The sequence below is a fragment of the Mizuhopecten yessoensis genome, unplaced genomic scaffold, assembly GCF_002113885.1.
Source record: "Mizuhopecten yessoensis strain PY_sf001 unplaced genomic scaffold, ASM211388v2 scaffold10933, whole genome shotgun sequence".
NCBI classification, from domain to species: Eukaryota; Metazoa; Mollusca; class Bivalvia; order Pectinida; family Pectinidae; genus Mizuhopecten; species Mizuhopecten yessoensis.
This window is the reverse complement of record NW_018408794.1, coordinates 334,918-355,211: the sequence shown is the minus strand read 5'-3', so window position 1 is coordinate 355,211 and position 20,294 is coordinate 334,918. Positions and strand designations below refer to the sequence as shown.

General features: G+C 34.1%; 1 protein-coding gene across 1 annotated transcript in view; it reads right to left on the bottom strand.

Annotated features, from left to right (window-relative positions):
* LOC110463806 (acid-sensing ion channel 4-like) overlaps positions 1 to 20,294 on the bottom strand; it is a 42,444-nt gene that overhangs the window by 9,339 nt on the left and 12,811 nt on the right. The window contains exons 6-13 of the mRNA XM_021518682.1: positions 20,045 to 20,205; positions 18,571 to 18,639; positions 18,029 to 18,134; positions 17,402 to 17,477; positions 16,742 to 16,849; positions 16,526 to 16,601; positions 15,631 to 15,729; positions 5,388 to 5,430 (exon numbers count right to left, since the gene is read on the bottom strand). Coding sequence (XP_021374357.1) covers positions 5,388 to 5,430; positions 15,631 to 15,729; positions 16,526 to 16,601; positions 16,742 to 16,849; positions 17,402 to 17,477; positions 18,029 to 18,134; positions 18,571 to 18,639; positions 20,045 to 20,205 — 738 coding nt within the window. The remainder of the gene's footprint in view (positions 1 to 5,387; positions 5,431 to 15,630; positions 15,730 to 16,525; positions 16,602 to 16,741; positions 16,850 to 17,401; positions 17,478 to 18,028; positions 18,135 to 18,570; positions 18,640 to 20,044; positions 20,206 to 20,294) is intronic.

Below are 20,294 nucleotides of genomic sequence, written 5' to 3'. Positions count from 1 at the left end.
TTCGAAAAAGGTCTACGATAGACGTGTGTACAACGGTCAAACAAACGGGCGGTCGTACTGATCAGTCCTACACACGTAAAATAGACAAAGGACACAGAGGTAATACAGACAAGTAGTTTTACTCATATATGATGGACAAAGGACACAGAGGTAATACAGACGAGGAGATTTACTCAAATATAATAGACAAAGGACACAGAGGTAATACAGACGAGTAGTTTTACTCATATATGATGGACAAAGGACACAGAGGTAATACAGACGAGGAGATTTACTCAAATATAATAGACAAAGGACACAGAGGTAATACAGACGAGTAGTTTTACTCATATATGATGGACAAAGGACACAGAGGTAATACAGACGAGGAGATTTACTCAAATATAATAGACAAAGGACACAGAGGTAATACAGACGAGTAGTTTTACTCATATATGATGGACAAAGGACACAGAGGTAATACAGACGAGGAGATTTACTCAAATATAATAGACAAAGGACACAGAGGTAATACAGACGAGTAGTTTTACTCATATATGATGGACAAAGGACACAGAGGTAATACAGACGAGGAGATTTACTCAAATATAATAGACAAAGGACAGAGGTAATACAGACGAGGAGATTTACTCAAATATAATAGCCAAAGGACACAGAGGTAATACAGACGAGGAGATTTACTCAAATATAATAGCCAAAGGACACAGAGGTAATACAGACGAGGAGTTTTACTCATATATGATGGACAAAGGACACAGAGGTAATACAGACGAGGAGATTTACTCAAATATAATAGACAAAGGACAGAGGTAATACAGACGAGGAGATTTACTCAAATATAATAGCCAAAGGACACAGAGGTAATACAGACGAGGAGATTTACTCAAATATAATAGCCAAAGGACACAGAGGTAATACAGACGAGGAGATTTACTCAAATATAATAGACAAGGAAACAAAGGTAACACAGACGAGTAGTTTTACCCATATATGATGGACGAAGATCAGAGGTATTACATATCACTAGTCTTACACATAGATGATGGACGAAGAATATAGAGGTAATACAAACGGCCTACGCCGGTGATTTTTTATACAATTACGTTATGTGGTTTACAAAATGATCCGACTAGCTCGAGGTTTTTAGTAATAGGAAAGCAATGCCCTAATGATATATTAAACAGAGAAATTGTTACAATTGGTGTTTTTTTGGTGTTTTTTTTTTTGCAAGTCATTAATGCCCCCTGTTCATACCCTGCTGCTGTTGAATGAAGTAGTTAAAAGTATAGAACCATTTAGCATCAATATATATCATTGGTAGGAGTGATAAAAAGTAAGGGATACAACAACATCAAAATATAAAAAATGAAATGAGGCAATTCAGCAAGAAGATTTTGAAATTGTAGTGTATGTGTAAGATGTATTGCCAGTGTTCTATATGTAAATCTTTTATCCCATCGAGTTTCAGACAAAAAGTCTCTAACGGCCTCTATCGTTCACATATCATCGACTCGAGAAGAATCCAGATTCAACCACAGAACACTAAGCATTCAAACTTAACACATTTATGTTTTACCAATGCGCTCATCAGTAAAAACAGCACACAAAGCTTAATCCTTTAGGTGTATAGTATAAACATCAATGTATATATAGCAATCAGTAGAATCACATAATGGTTTCAGGACAGTATTTTATCAGTTATGACTATATATAACAAAATTTATAGATTGTTTTGATTAATTAAACAAGTCTTCTTGTGTTGTATATATATTTAAGAACACTATCAAGTAAGGATTTAATTTCAGTATTGTTTAAAATAGTACTTCCATTAAGAAGTATTTTAGTATCAAGATTAACCGGACACACTTCAAAAATCTCATTTATTAAAGTTTGTCTCTCATCAGTATACACTGGACATTGTAAAAGATAATGGGTAGCAGTTTCATAAGCATCACCACACAGACAAGATGAAGACTCTTTCAAGGGATCATTGAACAGATCATAGTTCAGGTTGCTCGCCTCATTTCTCAGTTGACATAAGATTATGTTACCCTTTCTGCTTTCACAATTTTTAAATACATCAGATATATCATTATTTAAACATATGTCGTTATTTACCTTGGCCTTAAATTTATTAAGAGTAAGGGAAGGACTGTATCATTTTCAAGTCCATTGAACTTGTTGCACATTACTGGGAAGAAACTTTTTGCATAGGATTCTGTACGACATAGTGGTGGGTTAAACATTCTTACATTTCTTAGAGTATACCTATCATTTTCAGGGTTATGAATAAGAGGATCAATTTTGTCATGGAGGTATGTGGGTGATAAATTGTTAGTTATTTTATACATCTGAATTAGCTTATGGTTCATCCTTCGATCAGACAGAGATTTCCAGCCTAGTTCTTTATGTAGAGTTTGGTGTTATGTACATTCCTTAGGCCTGTGATAATCCTTGCAGCTTCTGGTTGTATAAATTTTAAAAAAATTTAAGATTGTCAGAGATGTTGTCCCAGACAATATCTGCATATTTAAGCATTGGACGGATAAATGTTGTATATATTTTGCATAGTGATATCCTATAAATCTTATATTTCAGATACCTAAGCATATTTATTCTTTTACTAGCCTTTTCAAATACTAATTGAACATGGGTAGACCAAGTGCCATCTTCAGAAAAAGTTAATCCAAGATGTTTGTTAGCATGGGCATTATCTACACAAGTATTAGAGAAATTAATTAGAGGATGGATGGGTTCTTTTTTTTCTAGAAAAAATAGTGATTTGGTTTTAGAGGGGTTAAATTTAATTTCCCATGGACTAGCCTAGTTGTTAATGTTATCTAGGCCTTGGTTAAGCTAATCTGCTGCTAGTTGTGGATTTTCGTCTACGTTGACATTTAATGATGTATCGTCTGCAAACAGCTTAATGTTACTCTGGACTATATCAGTGAAATGTCATTAAGGTATAATAGAAATAAAAAGGACCGAGAACTGATCCATGAGGAACACCGGCATTAACCACCCTAAAAGTAGAAAAATGACCTTCAGTTAGAACTCTCTGCTTTCTATCTTCAAGATAATTCTCAAACCATTTAAAAATATTGCCTGATTACCATATGCTTTTAGTTTATGTAGTAACCCTTTGTGCTATACTCTATCAAAAGCCTTGTTGATGTCGCAAAATACAAACCTTAATTCTTTCCCTTTATCCAGATTGCTAATTATAGTGTGGTATATAGAGATAAGTTGGTTTACTGTTGAATCACCTGGTTTAAAGCCTAAAGATTTTATCAAAACATGATGTTACAGATATTGGTCGATAATTGGAATATTTTTTTTAAACCATTCCCTTTGTATACAGCACTAACATTAGCCATCTGCCATGACCCAGGTATGCACCCGTAAGATATAGTTTTGTTAAATAAAATTGTAAGTGGGAGTATTAAGGAAGGTTTTAACTTTTTTATGACTTTAGGTAACATGCCATCAGGTCCTGCTGGTTTATTTTCATTTAATATAGTAATTTGATCATCAACATCTTGCTCAGAGACTATTATGTTTTCTAACTTTGATAGAGTGGAGATATCTAATTCTGGAGGTTCAGCAAGAGTATCTGATGTTGTGGCTATAGAAGTAAACTATTCATTAAGGGCTTCAGCTTTATCAGTTGGATGTTGAATCAGTGTATTGTTAACATTCAATGGTGGAATTGGTTCAGTTTTATTGTTAGAATTAGTTATGGATTTAGCAATTTTCCACCATTTATTAGGGGGCAATGATTTATCACTGAGGGACTTTTGAAGTTTATCAAGATAATTATGTTTTGTGTCTCTTACCAGATTAATAACATCATTCCTTATTTGTTTCTATTTATTCCAATGCTCTATTTTGTCATTATGTCTGGCTTTCTGTATCCTATTTCTTTGCCTCATCTTTAGCCTAATATTGGTATTTATCCATGGCTTGTCCTCAGGTCCGATTGTAATAGTTTTACTAGGAATGTATTTTGTCATCAGGTCAGTTATAGATTTAGTTAAAAATATACTAAATTCATGGGTATCCATATCAGCAGCAATTAAGTTCCAGTCAATAGCACTTAGTTAGTCATTCATAATATTATAGTCAGTATTGTTTTACATCCATATAGTCTTTTTTATATGCTTTATGTTTGAAGATAGCATAACAAACTTCCATATATATATAGGGGAGCGGTCATTACAGAAAGCAGAGTCAACATGTGTTTTTTCAGTATGGAAGGATTATTTGTAAAGACAACATCTATAGAGGTTGCACTATGAGGTGTCACTCTAATAGATTTATTAGTAATACTTTTTAGGTTGAATTTAGTTAAGAGTCTAGATAAGTGAGAAGTGGGTGGGGGTCTTAGCATATCAACATTTAAGTCACCAGTAATTAGTAGATCCATGGAAGTTTCACAAGCTTTATCAAGGATTTGTTCAAATTTACTCCAGTATTCTATATTAGAATCAGGTCTTTATATACATCCAAGCAAAAATTTATGGTTTTTAATTAAAACTTCTATCCAAATCATTTCTATAGGTTCATTTTCAAGATCATGTCTACGTTAAGTAAGAATAATGTTTTTATGATAGATAATTACACCACCACCATGCCCTGTTGTCCTATCTTTCCTATGGATTTCATCTAATTTAATATCAGAATTTGGGATTAGAGGGTTAAGGTTTGTGCCATTCTCGATATCCAGGGATTACGCTCTCTTCCCTCTCTACACCCCTGGAATATGTCATAGCAAAATTGAAGGCACGAACATAGCTGCTTGATTGGTCTCAGGTAAAAACAACTAACCAATCGCTAGGCTGATACCTGTCCTTTGAAGATGACAAAGGAGAGACGCCCGACTTCAAAGCCTGTCAATTTTTACCGTTCCATGACCGCGATATTCTTTTGATGTACATAAAAGGATCGAACTAGTCGTCTTGTCTTATCAACAAGGTGGCGCACACTAAGCCTTCAATTTTGCTATGACATATTCCAGGGGTGTAGAGAGGAAAGTGAGCGTAACCCCTGGATACCGAGGATGGGTTTTGCTCGCTCAGATTATTTTGAAGTTTGCTCCCGCTTCGACTTGCTCGAGATTTGTATTCACTTCGACTATCTCAAGGTTTGTTCTTACTTCGACGATCTTGAAGTTTGAGCTCGCTTCGACTACTTCGAGTTTGTACCTGCCTGACTATCTGGAGGCTTATATATAATTAACGTTCGAATATAAGGTGGGTTTTTTAATACAATCTCTTATATTTGGAATCAATTTTCCCAAGTATGTTTGATTCTACATTATTTTATTTAACAAAATTTAAATACCATTTTCCCTTACGATCAGAACACATATTATTAGAGAAGCTTACTGAGGTTGAAGTTTTCGTCTGCTGTATATGTGAAGTTCGGCAGCTGAAAATAGAATTCAAGCACATCATTAAACTGGTTTCTATATGAATAATAACATAAATTTGAAAAATCTTTTATATAAATGTAGTACCATTTTTGCACCTTATAATACATCTTCGATCATATTTGCATGCATGTGTATCTTAATATGATGCTGTAACCCAATGATCGAAACGGAAAAGTATAAAGAATCTTATATGAATTCATAATTTAAGAAGTTAAAAACACAATATTACAAATAACATATATCTACACGAAACAACTCTATATACTAACCGGAAAAGTCAGTCCACTTAAGTTTTTAAATCTTTCTAATGGTATACCACCGTGATCGGAAGATTCATGCAGGATGTGGTGAAATTCCCGGATCCCAACAATTTTGGAAAATTGTGCAGGGTTGAGGTTACATATGGAGACAGACGGGAAATCCTGAGGTTCATATTTAAGTGAAATGGTGGTGCTGATCGGGTTACTACAACAATCGATCCATACAATAGTGTAAGAATAAGATCAATATATGATGTAGCTTTGGTATTCTATCAAAAATGCTTCAATATAATATTTTAATATACATAAATATTACGGCATTAACATGATCTGATTCTCAACAATTTCTTAGAATATTCGAAAACAATAAATAACGTTAATATGGTATATACTGTTGCCATGTCACTCATTAATAGTTAACAAATTACCTTTGTAATAATGTGTTTGAAATCTGGTCATTTTGATTGATACGTATGGTACAAGATTTGTTTTTCTTTCTTTTCCTTTCTTTTGTAACTTTTTTTTTTTTTTTTTTTTTTTTTTTTTTNTTTTTTTTTTTTTGAATATGATCTTCATTGCGCCAAATGGTGTATGAAATCGGTGTTTTTTTCGAGTCATTTTCCATTTTCAAAAAGCCATTGTAAGTATATCGTAATTATGGGACATCTATGCATTTTTGTTCATCTGAAAGAAAGAAAAAAGCATAGCTGTCTGTAATAAATACAAAACGAAACAAACGCAATTTTCGAGAGAAGAAAATACTTTAATCCCAACCAATCCGCCACCAACGAACTTACAAAACAAACATTGATTAAATTAATGCGCAACGAAAATAATGTGTTTCAATATTTTCCCAGTATTTTCTATACAAATAAGTTTTACCTGTTTGTAAAACAGGTGACAATAGACAAATTCTTACAAAATTCGTTTTGAATAGTTTCAATACGAGAACATTCATTTTTAATACGTATTCGAGTATCTACGCACACTTGAATGCCAGTTAGTGTCTTTAGACAATATTTACCATAATAACATTGTCACATGTATGTGTAACGACTGTATTTTTGCCTACCTGCAATTGTCTGTGTATTGATAAATAACTTCGTTATTTGTCTACAACATTTATTATCATAATCAACCTGTATAGTAAATGTCTTTTAGTTACAAGTTATCTAATTATGATACCATTTAATATTGTCTCGATTGAAAACAGTTCGTGTTTACAAGTTTAGAATCATCGAGTCGGTGATGTGTTTACGTCAGTCGTGCGCTATATTTAGAATCATGCTGTCACATGGACTCGCATGTATCTGTTCCGTACGGCTGAAATAATCACTTACCGACTCGTAGATACGACAGCCTAGTATGTCGAGAACATTATCTTTATAGGTTGTTATGTTGTCACTCATGATTTGTTGTATTTTGGTTGTAATCCATGTTTATGCTATGCGAAGCCTGTCAAACAGACGACTCATCCGCCATTGCAGATGTGCGTTCGGAGCTCTCGGGCTTTATTGAGTTATTTAGTTATAGTGTTCCGTGCCGAGAGACCCGAATATACTAAATTCTGATTGGTCAGAAGTTTTGGAGAAGGGTATAAAAGTTGGATCCCGCGGCAGATTCAACGGAGTTCGCCCATGATCTCCTAACCAAGCGGCCAGGCTTTCCTACCCTCCTACACAGTCCAAGCAACCAAGCTTATTACGAGAGTCCAGCTAAACACCAGGACCATGGAGGTAACTACTACCGTAGTGACTAAGTAGGCCTACCGTCTCCAATACAATACATATAGATACAAGTCTCCTTCATGGCCTTAGGTTATGATACGCCAAGAATAACACCAAAATATATTCTAAGTCCGCCTAACCACGGGTGTGATACTTAGATATTTTGGACTAGTATAGTTTACTTAGACATACATTAATGTTCATTGTTTATGAAAGGTCTTAGATAAAACATTTTCCAATATTAAAACCTACTTCGGTACATCCACGTCCGAAGTTGTTACAATATATTAAGGATACTTAGCCCTTACTATTTTTTAAGTATCCATTAAGGATACTTACTCATCACTTTTATTTATAACGGCACTCCGTCGTTATTCTCAATTTCTATTATATATTAATTAAGGATGCCATTGTGTACAGTGTTTGAAGATATGAAGTTGGGATTTGAATAAATATCAAAGTTAAATTGTATTTCTGTCTCGAGTTGTTGTTGGAGTAGAGTAGTTAACAGAACAACCAAAGGAGCCAAGAGCCAGGACCAGACGGATCCAAGATGGAGTAACCAGAATATACCTTTGATCAAAAAGTATACACTAACACTGGAAACACACTCCACGACGTTACACATGCATCATAATTAACACACACTTGGGCTATCTTAGTTGTTCATTAAAGATTAATGTAAGATAAGGACCAACAATCTAATTCAGTTTTACTAAAATTGAAACTGGATGGTAGTTTAAAAACAGTTTCCTTAGAGCTTGGAGACGCCCATAAGAAAGAAATCACGAAATTGAAATTCACATGGGCACTGCAGCCCACCACTCTTGTTCCAGCTTCACATTAGTAATCAATTATTTGATTAGAGCCTGCTGCTTGTTCAATTTTCCATAGTTATAAACCTTAGATGAAAGATGAAAGACCTGGTTTGTACTTCGATCAGATCAGGTCGTTTTTAATATGGATCATCATTCGTACTGTCAATTATCAATATAGTGTTTTCAAGCATGATTTAGCTTGTTAGAGTTAAAAACTCCAAATTGTATTTCTCTTATTTCAGACCAAGTCAGTATAGACAAAGCTTGCACATTTTCCTCTTCAACCAAATAACTCTCCATCGTCCTTACATCTTTATAGAAGACAGTCGTCTATATTCAGACTTATCACTTTGTCTGCAATGACACCATCACTAAAGAAACGAGCTGATGTTTCCATTTTATTGTAAACATGAGCACGAGTTTAGAAAAGTTGTTTTCAGTGAGCTAAACATTTACATGTGATAAGCAACAACAATCTCCTCAAGCAACGATTGTGTGAACAAAGATCATTGTTCAAAATCCAATAGACACCTGTTTAATTGTATTCCTCATTTCATACCGATCAATTTTACACACGAAACATTCTTCCTCGGGAAAATCTTTTGGATCGGATGGATTGCCTCCTGACTCGGTTGAAAATATTCTTTTGTCCTTTAGAGAATCCTGTAATATTTATCACTGCATTGTTTTACATACAGCTTCACCAACCTTTATACCTTTATTAAGATATTCGTGTAAGAACTAAGGGATACTTTCTTTGAAAATAGAACTTAAGGAACTTTACTATGAGACTTGCAGAAAGATCAAAGCCGGCTAGAAGGTACGATCAAATACCAAAATAGCAACTAAAAGGTTGGTATATGCAACAAGAATAACTTCTACATAACAGAATATACGTTGTGAAGTACGGTAGCAACAAGTCAATCGATATATATAGCATTTCTCCTATCTATGATTGTTAAGAAATAAGTTAGTCAGTCGTTCAAATTATTTACTCTATCAATTTAAAGACCAACTTTACTGTTGGTAGACACGATGTGTGTGTGTGTACATACTGTCTGTAAAGAATACTGACTAACGAGGAGAAGGGTCAGAACTTCGGATTGGTGTAGTAGTTCTTTGTAAATATGTGAGATAGAATACATCTATAAAGATATGAAGATTGATTTTAAACATGGATGTCATGACCTAATTACCACCAACATAAAGTATTAGAATTATCAATTGGTTAATTAGTATGTGTAATATGTTTTAGATAAATACATTTGTCTTAACAAACTTCGTTTTTTTTCCAATCAGTAACATGAATTACAAAATTGTTAGTGTGGTCCATCAAAACTCTAATATCGCAGAACAGCAAGGGATAGCCATCAAACAAAACAAAGAAGAATGTGCATCTAGTCTGAAGGCATATTTATGCTACAAGATATAGTATTTAATACACAGACTTTTCCCAGAGTTTCTCGAAAACCTACTCTTCCTAAGTAAATGTAAAGACGTTCATATTCAATCTGATTATTTGTTGGTCAACAGTTAATACTATTGTTTTCCTATTTGCCAATCAAAAAGACACCTGTGAAATCGTGTAAGTATATGTAAAACGATCTTGCTTGATTTGTCATAAACAAATCAGTCTAACAATTAAATACTGCATCCACTTCTGTGTTCGGTGTTAAGATTCTGTACTTAACAACTACTAAATCGTCAATTTGTATCAAAAGACATCTATTTGGTTGACCTTGATTACAATACGATAGACTCTAGTGTGCTATTCAGCTGTTTTTTGAGGTTTCGTTTATTATATTGGCATTCATTTCAATATCTAGCAAAACAATTTATCTTCATCAAAAGCTATTTATGATTTTTTATAATGTTTTACTGGGAATGGTAATAAACTCCAGATGAGTCGTCAACCTGTAAACTTAAAACATGAATAATTGTTTGACCATGTTCATTTTGCAATCCAAGGTCTTAAATAATCTTAGCAGTAGATAGAACGTTAAACCAATCAAACCAACCAAGGTCCTACTAAAATCTTTTGATATAATTTCAATACAATTTGCAAATTTCCATGTATTAAGACATGTTATGGATTTAGAAATCGAAAACCTACATGTGACTGCATATATACACTGTTAAACACATTTTTGGCATATTGAAAGCGTCTTCAAAATAATTGGGGTTACGTCTTATCGTTATTATGACGTAAAATGTATAAATTACACATCTTCAAATGTCGATTATATAACAATAAGAATTTTTAAACAAATCATAAGATTTATTTAGAATATAACTAACAGTATTTTGAATACGAATAAGCAGAGTTCTGATGAAAATGCACCCAAAAAGAAAAACACTTACGACACGAATTGCTGTCCCAAACGAGTAACTTGGTATATACACATTCCGAGAGAGGCAAGAAAGAGGACGGTCCACAACAGTTTGTGTATTACATGTTTCACAGTAGCGATGCGTCCGAGACCATGCACTGAGGTGTATTCCATAAACATCTTCAATGGCTGAAACATGATGATTTGTTTTTTTCGTCAGCCTTTGTTGATTAGATGGTTATCTTGACTCCCTAGAAAAGCACATTTGTTTCAACTTAATCACATATGTATTTCGTAAAATCAGTCTTGGGTGTCCCCAAAATCACTTATTCCCTTCCTCAATTATGCATGTCTTTTTTCTGTTTGTTTGTATTAAATGTTACATAAGTTTGCCTTTTTCTACATTATTATATCAATGAATATCTACATTCCCTTATAATGAAATTCTTCTTTTTTTCAAATAACTTTATTTCCTATGATCCTAATGCTTATTTACACCTTGCTCATCTAAATGAGAGATAGTACTCCTTGATCCAAACGCCACGCTTATAATATCCATACAAATATAGATGTACTGGAGCATGCGCCATAAACTATACATGATTCCTATGTGGCAGAATACAATTAAGGCGACCCATTTCTGCTTGTAGATTAAATGCTCGTTGATGTTAAATATAGTGCTTAATATTTATGAGTGACATTTGTAAGTCAGTCAATTGCTAAGTATTTGCATTGAAATAGGATATTATTCGATAAATATAATGGTATTTTAAATGTATATTGAAATGTATACACCACATAAACTAGAAAAATGTTTTTCTAATACTGAAAGTTCTTTAAAAAACACTATTTTTAGGCATTTTGAAAATATATGTATTCAAAACAAACTAGTATAGAATAATGTTTCGATAATTTGTACTTCTCTCTTATTGTTTTCATATAATAATAATATACAACATTTATATAGCGACCTATATTGTTTGTAGAATTAATTTAAAACAAAAGTGACATACAAATCACCAGTATACATTCAGTAAAAATCATCTCAAAAAGAATGCAGTGAGACATTTTCCTATTTTCACTTTAAAAAGAAACAAGACCCTTTAACAAATACGAAATCGAAAAGAAAAAGAAAAACAATTGGGCTATTATCATAACAAATGAAGCACGTCATCAGGTAAAATCACATTTTTTTCAATAGATTGATATCATATCAAAAGTTTAAGTGTAACTAATTAGTTTGTCAGTTTGGTATTATTGCATTAAATATGTATGTATATGCTATCTCTAGAGTCCAACTCGTTTCCAGATAGATGGGATAAATGTCACAGGCTTCCTACAATTAACTGTATTGTCTAAAGATCTATAAACGAGAGATTTCATCCATGATAATGATAAAGCTTTAAAGATAAAAACAATAGAAAAATAGTATTACCCTTTCAAAGCCCCTGGAGCAATTTGCATAGGTATCAACAGCTCAAGAAGACATTCCGGATATATCATATGACAATACAATAACATGGACCGATTCCTCCTCCTCCTCCTCCTCCTTGTCCCCAGTACACGCGCGCACGCATCCGCGCATATACAAGTACATAAGGTAAGTTGCCCTTAGTTGCTGATATATATCTGCCATACCTCGATTATTACGCCTCTAGGAGTATTTTCCTTGACATAAATAGAGTGCCATTATATTGCTGTATACGAAAGGCTAACTACATGCATTCTCTTTGCAAATAAAGTAACGATAAAGCAATACAAATATTATGGGAGGAAAATAAACATAAACAAATGATTTTTTTCGGACTAATTTCAAACCGAATAACTTATGTATGCATATGGTGGGATAAATAAAAGACATCTACAAAATGATGATTTAAAGACAAAAAAACGAAGTGTTACTTGTTTTTGGGGGGTGGAAGGTGTTTTTAAAGCTGAATTTTGCGTTTCATACCTCTTTCGAAACTTAAAATGTTAAGAGGTTTACGAAACTCCCCTTCTGTTTCATACGTAGTTTAGACCAATATGGATTTCCCTCTATTTAGCACCAATTATCACCGATGAATTCTGGAAGGACGAAACAGCTGTATTGTGCATTGTTATTTATTTTGGATAAACTTATTACCAGATTTACTATGTCCATCTCCCTTATTGTTCGATTATTAGTAAGGATTGTAACACGATCCTAATAGCAGATAATTAAGATAGTTGGATGTCCTTGCGATAAAGAGTAAAAAGTGTTGTAAATTTAAAATTGGTATACATTGTACTTGAATAGACATTACAGAACTGAATATTTTATACCATGGCAGTTGATATAAATACGCCAATGATAAAAGTACTTAATTAGTTCGTCTGTGATAGGGCCTATTGATGAGGCCTTCCTAATCAATATAACTTAGAGTAACCCCGACTGATCACTATATAGTATCAATTATTCAAGGCGCTATCTGTTCTGGAGTTATGGACTCTATACAGATATCAATATTATTCATTTTATAATATCGATATTATTGGACAGTAAAATCTTCATTGCCGGCAAGGATTATTTCAAGAAATATTACGGATATCGTCCATATTATAAACAAGCTGTGAGGCACGAATTCAACGCCCCAGCGGACATGTTTTACGTAGATGTTGTTTGTTTACTGTGCATCCACTGAGGCGTGTTAATGCTCTATGGACGATGGTATATATTGCTTAACGAAAACAATAAATGTTACTGTACAAATAGAATGTATAATCTATATCCAACTAATTGCTGTTTTGGGTTTTTTTCTTTTCGTTTCGGTCTTTTACCCCGTTGAAAAATTCACCATGCATGCAAGCATTTGAATTAATTGCCAATTGTATGATACCGTTGAAATGTTGATTGCTGATGGTAATGGTGTTGCATGATATCACAATATATCTTTTCCCGATGACTGATCAACCATGAAGAATCCATGACACATCCTAAGGTGTTATCGGAGCACGAGTCCGTTATTTGTGGGTGTCCGCTTCGATGGAGGCTTCTCTACACGATATCACCATAAGTTACATGACAACAGTTGTCAAGGGTCATATTTCGGACATAAGAACAATGGAATCGAAAAAGAACAGCAGATAGGCTCAAGACTCACGGAGAGTGGACGAAGTGCAAACCTATAAGGGGGGCATTTGAATTAATTGCCAATTGTATGATACCGTTGAAATGTTGATTGCTGATGGTAATGGTGTTGCATGATATCACAATATATCTTTTCCCGATGACTGATCAACCATGAAGAATCCATGACACATTCTAAGGTGTTATCGGAGCACGAGTCCGTTATTTGTGGGTGTCCGCTTCGATGGAGGCTTCTCTACACGATATCACCATACGTTACATGACAACAGTCGTCAAGGGTCATATTTCGGACATAAGAACAATGGAATCGAAAAAGAACAGCAGATAGACTCAAGACTCACGGAGAGTGGACGAAGTGCAAACCTATAACGGGGGGGGGGGGGGGGGGGGGGGGGGGGAGGAGGGCAATAATTATATTATGTGGTGTCAATATTTTATTAGTCCTATGAAGCTCAATGCATAAGAGACAAGAAAAAGTCATTTATTGACAATAATGTAAGATAAAAAGCTAAAGGAATATAAACATCTTTCATATATCCTTTACAAGCTTTAAAAATGATTTGATATTGCTGCCCTTTGTACATATTTCACACCATGAACATAAAAATATTGAAATTGTCCCTTTTGTCAATAATCGATTCATATTACACCATTAATACCAAAGGTATTTCTATCGTTTATTAATCACTGAAATATTTCGCTATAAGACAAGCTGTATCTAGAGAAACTAGGAGCGACTAACCAGTTAGAAACTGGGAGCGACTCACCAGTTAGAAACTGGGAGCGACTCACCAGTTAGAAAATTTACGTTCGTGGTTAAAAAAACCATATTCAATGTAACGGACTTTTATTTATCACGTTGCTTTGCTTGGATATACGCGTGTAAACTAGATTGAAAAAATACTTTGTGTGTGCAATGTGCAACTATTAGGTTTCGGTAAGAATAAATATGTCTTCGTGTAACTCCAAAGTGGTGTAGTCACAGAACAGACAATGAAAACATCGGTGGTATGGGTGTAGTGCTAATCAAAATATTAGCACTATATAACAACCGTTGAACTTCAGGACCCATAACCTGCAGGAAACGTTTACAACCTTCAGCATACACTAGCGTCCCATACCCACACACACATGAGGGTACAAATGGCAATCACGTAGTACTGTATAAAACGAAAGCTGTGTGGTTTTTCTTTTGTGCTTTGAAGCCATTTGCGTCATTTCGTTTTACAAACCTCCGTTGTTTGAAGCCATTAAGGTCGTTTTTGTGATACAATCTTTCGCGATTTGAAGCCATTTAGAGTATTTCGTGGTACGTTTTCGATGTACAAAGTTTCGTTGTTTGAAGCCATTTAGATCATTTCGTGGTACAAACTTTCGTGGTTTTAAGCTATTTAGATCATTTTGTGGTGTAAACTTTCGTGGTTTGAAGCCATTTAGATCATTTTGTGGTACAAACTTTCGTGGTTTGAAGCCATTTAGATTGTTTCGTGGTACAAACTTTCGTGGATATCAAATACGAACAAAGAAATTCAAATACATAAACTAAATTTGTTGTTTTTATTTTTTATAACAACCATCAAAACCACGAATATTTATACAGCAAACGTTCAATGTTACACAGTATAGCGCTTTAGTAAGACTAATCCCACTCCTTAATTATTGTGTTCAAAATGTATGTGTATTATCCCTTTAATCCTCAACAGATTTTTTCCTTGAAATTAGACATGAAGTTATAGATGTTGTTTGATTATCGGTAAAAAGGTGTGCGCATAACACGATAAAAGTTAAAAACATTCATACGCCGAACTGCATGTTGAGATGTCCAAAATCTTCCCTACTTCTGACCAGTCAAACACTTCCTAGTTGACCTTTTAGGATTCCTCCGAGACCGAGTGTTTTTGCGGTATATCTTAGTGATTGGTCCTGCCTTTCTTCTTGCAGCAATGAGTTACCAAAAGAACAAGAAGCTCAACCACCTCGGCAAGACTCAGTACAGACAGACCCGCCCACAAGCCAAGCTGCCCTCCAATGTCGCTGACGAAGTTCTCTGACTAATAGACAAGAATAGGATATACATTAGATCATTTGTAATTGATATATGTGTAATGATAATCAAAATTAATTCCTTATTAACCAATATTAATGTTACCACAACTGGTTAGCAATAAAAGTACATCTATTCTCTATATCAAGTGCTATCTGTGAATGTACGGCATTGCAATGACTATGCGACTACCACTGCTTACTACGACTACTACTACTTCTACTACTACTACTACTTTTATAGGCACTGCGCTTATTGATTTTGAATGTTCGCTAGTTTATCAGTCAATGTTTACTTTTATATTAATAGAATGTGTTGATGATAATTACGGACAGGTTTAATTTTAGCCATCATGATTTGATTGAGACATGCTCTATAACCTTTTGCGATATGAAGGTTGATATTTTTGATAACATGATAATAGAATATATTGTATAAGATGAATTTGGTGCTAGTAATTTTGTAACATTTATATTATTAATAAAAAAAAACATCAAAAGATTATTTAAGTGTTAACAAAACTGTAATTTGAACTACAAATCCATTAAACTAGGGCAAATTGTACTATGACAGATTTAAATGGAGACTTTAGAAAAAAGTACTCGGAGAAGAAGACCGAGTACTCAGGAAGGGTAGCGACCTCTGGTTCATCGACAACACAGCCCGCTAGGTAAACTTAGGTCAAGTCAAAGTAATAGCACGTCTGAGAAATAAGAACCGGGGAAGTTACATCGAAACAAAATGCAGTACGTAGCACAACCAATATTAATAACATAGAGCCATAAAATCATTGAATGCCTTACCGTGTAAGAAAGTTCTTCCTTGATAATTTCTTTGGTCATTGTTGAGAAATACACCCGAAGCCGCATGAAATCCGCTCTGTAAATATAAATTAAACAATCCGATTGAAAATTTACCGATTTGCACCGCACGTGGTATTTTGGAAATGTTTATTTACAGCGTAACTATCAACTAGTTAATCTATGTGTTAGTTATTTAAGTTCTGGTTCCAATATTACCTGATTTTATCAACTTTGTCCCCCCAGTTGTAGTCCACTGCCAGGATTTCCCTGTAAGCATCAGATGGCCATCTCGACATCGAAACGGGTGTTTTGTAGGATTTCTCGCTGAAATACAAATATTTTATATACCATATGTGAAATTAGCAGGGTATGTTGAGAAAAGAATGAACTGGATTAATTACAGGGAGCTGGTTTATCAGCTTATGAGTGCATATGTACATTCTGATAAATAACGGGTTTTATTTACCTAGCATAAGAAGTATCTGTCTTTATATATATTTGGTAATGCTATCATAATTAACAAACCATTTGGTGAAATACGTTGATTATCACGTATAAGATTGTTTTCAATCAAACTGTAGTGGACAATAAGATTGGGCGTCATTTCAAGTTTGGAACACTTTTCAGTTATAATTTACCAGATTATTTTATGGAGTACATTATGTTCATGTTGCTCATGTGATACAGAGTATATCGTCATATTTACTTTTCAATTATATGACGGATACAATATTTATGCTACAAAACACACGATTTATATATTAATATACATGTATAAAGCTAAGCAAGTGTGCTAGATGGATATACAAGTAGAGTAAATAATTAAGTATGCTAAAAAAAAACAGTATGGGTATATTATTTAAAACGATAACTTACAAACACGGAAACTTGCAGGCTGCACAGGTTTCACTCTTCAGCATCGAGTCAGTCTCATCTTTTAAGCATTTCATATCTAAGCGTTAAACGTATAGGTTCATGAGTGATGTTGTATAATGCCACATTTCATTTATTATGATAACAGTTAGTTTCGGCAAGCAAGATTTTATGAAGTTAATTGAATATCACACAATAATGCTGGTGACATTTGTATTTGCATATGATGACATGGCATATTTCAGTTTTGCAAACAACAACTTCTACCTACTACAACTACCACTACTACTACTACTACTACTACTACTACTTCTACTACTTCAACATTACTTCTACTACTACTACTACTACTACTACTACTACTACTACTACTACTACTACTACTACTACTACTACTACCACTACTACTTCTACTACTACTACTACTACTACTACTACTACTACTACTACTACTACTACTACTACTATAACTACTACTACTACTACTATAACTACCACTACTACTACTACTACTACTATTACTACTACTACTACTACTACTACTACTACTACTACTACTACTACTACTACTACTACTACTACTACTACTACTACTACTACTACTACTACTACTGCTAATGTATTACTTACCTTCCACTGTAATACACGTGTCTTCGATTTCCACGCTGTAGCCATGGTATGGTGCACACCGACAGTATTTTGTTGCGTGTGCAATGGAACAGTTCATCAAACAAGCCTATTAGAATACAAAATAGACGATGGATTTGGCACGAGTCTACCGCGAACATGTATTTTAATTTTAATGTCTGCGTTTAATTTCTCTTCAAACTATTCATTTGGAAATAACGACTGACTGTCTGCACGTTTGGACCTCTATCAAGACTACATATTATCTGGAACTTTATGTTATCAATACTATCTACATTCAATACTTGATTCCTCGGGTGTAAAAACGAAAAATAAACTTTTTTATTGATGTTACCATATCTTACTACATTGTTGACTTGTGTGCCTCAATATTTACGATTAAAGCAATGCACCACTCCCGCAACGAATAGGTATAATGTAAACCACACATCATCATCACACACACGATAATAAACAAATAAATCAATAAAATAAAAATAATTTACAAAATAATTAATATTATTTGTAGTAAGGTAGTGACTTACCAATTTTCTTTGCCAGAGACTGTTTTCCTCACAGCGCTGATCTGGCCCCGCCTCTCTGTATGTCTCAGACTATAAATTTACATAGAAGTTTGTTATGTTATCATTGTTTGTATATAAGTACAACATAAAGATAAGGGGCATACATTCTTATTAATCATAAATGATGTTTTTTTAGTGTTGCTTTTCATTCACTGGTAGATGATTTGAGTGTCATAGCGTAGAAATAGCGGAGTAAGATTCTTACATGCTTGCCATTGGTTTGAGTTTCTGGCTGTCGAGATCTCCTTTGTCGTTACCATAAAACAGGAAAAGTGAGTTTTCTTTTCATTTTAATGCGCATATTGATCATGTTCATGACGAAATTGGACGTATGTATACTGCGTCTGTCTACCACACTTTGTATATATATATTAAAACGCCGCAATATTTAGTTCTAATAAACAGCGAATTTCTACTAATTCATTAATGTAGTATTTAAAATAATTAATATTAACTGATTTGAGTTTAATCTTATCGTAGTAAGATATAGATAAGGACACAATTATTTTCCATCTGGATCACGTTATGATTGAAATGTATTGTTTCCCGTTCATCGCGTGGCACTTGTCCTCCTCGAGGAGTTTGGTTTGGTTGGTTCATTCAGTTTAATGTCTTATTCACAACTTAGGTAATCTAAGTACTCCCGTCCATGAAAGTAATATATATGTGTATGCTGGAGTCGGTATTTTGTAATAACCTCCCTGCGAAAGCACGAATCTGATGGAAACCAGTCCTTATCGCTCTCAACTGAAAGCTGAACGTCAACCACAGATACATAAGATTGAGATTTGTCACTTTTGTGTGCCCAAGTAGAGGCAAGAATCAAATTCCAAATTATGCAGGTGTTCACACATTAGTCGCCTGATACTAATGTCTTTTCTAAATCCCTGCCCTGCAGAGTTGTCCTCGAAATATATTCTATTAATGGTACTTATAGTGGACACCAAACACACTAAACTTAATCAGCTTTCCCAATTGCAACCTTCATGTTTCTCTTCTTCATTTTCTATTTTGATGATTTCGCCTTCTTTGTCTTTGATTAGGCCGTGGTCATAATATGACAGTGTATAGGGTAAATATTTCTGTATTAACATTTAGCGTATGACATGGTTCGAAGCCTGATAAAATAGCAATCCAGTAGTCGCATTAAAAACGTATACTGACGTTATGTGATATTACATCTGGTAAAGTCGTAAACAACCAGACGAACATTGTTTACGTAACGTGTCATTACAGATGACTAATATGTCCAAATTTATACTTTGAAGTATGAAATATGTACTTGTTTGTCTTTCATATTTATCACTTCGCTAATTTGGTATCCATAATCGCTAAGGAGATTTTAGAAATCGAAACAAACATATTGATTAACTATTTATTATCATTTACTATCATTTATAAATTATCATTATTTTTATTTATTATTGACACCTACCACCGAAACGCCTATGTCGATTTCGAAACCGGTGGGAAGATTGAAGCCGTTTCCAGAGAATATGTCAGCGCCGTCATCCTGTATAATCACTCGCACTCCAGCAGATTCAGTCACCAAAGGAATGAATTCCGATTGTCCAACAGATATGATCAGTTCAAGTCCTGTTAAATGAGGCAGAACAAAGTCACAGCATAGAGTAGCACGATTGATGAATGATGAGAGCTTAGGATGACATGGAATTCGGTAATTT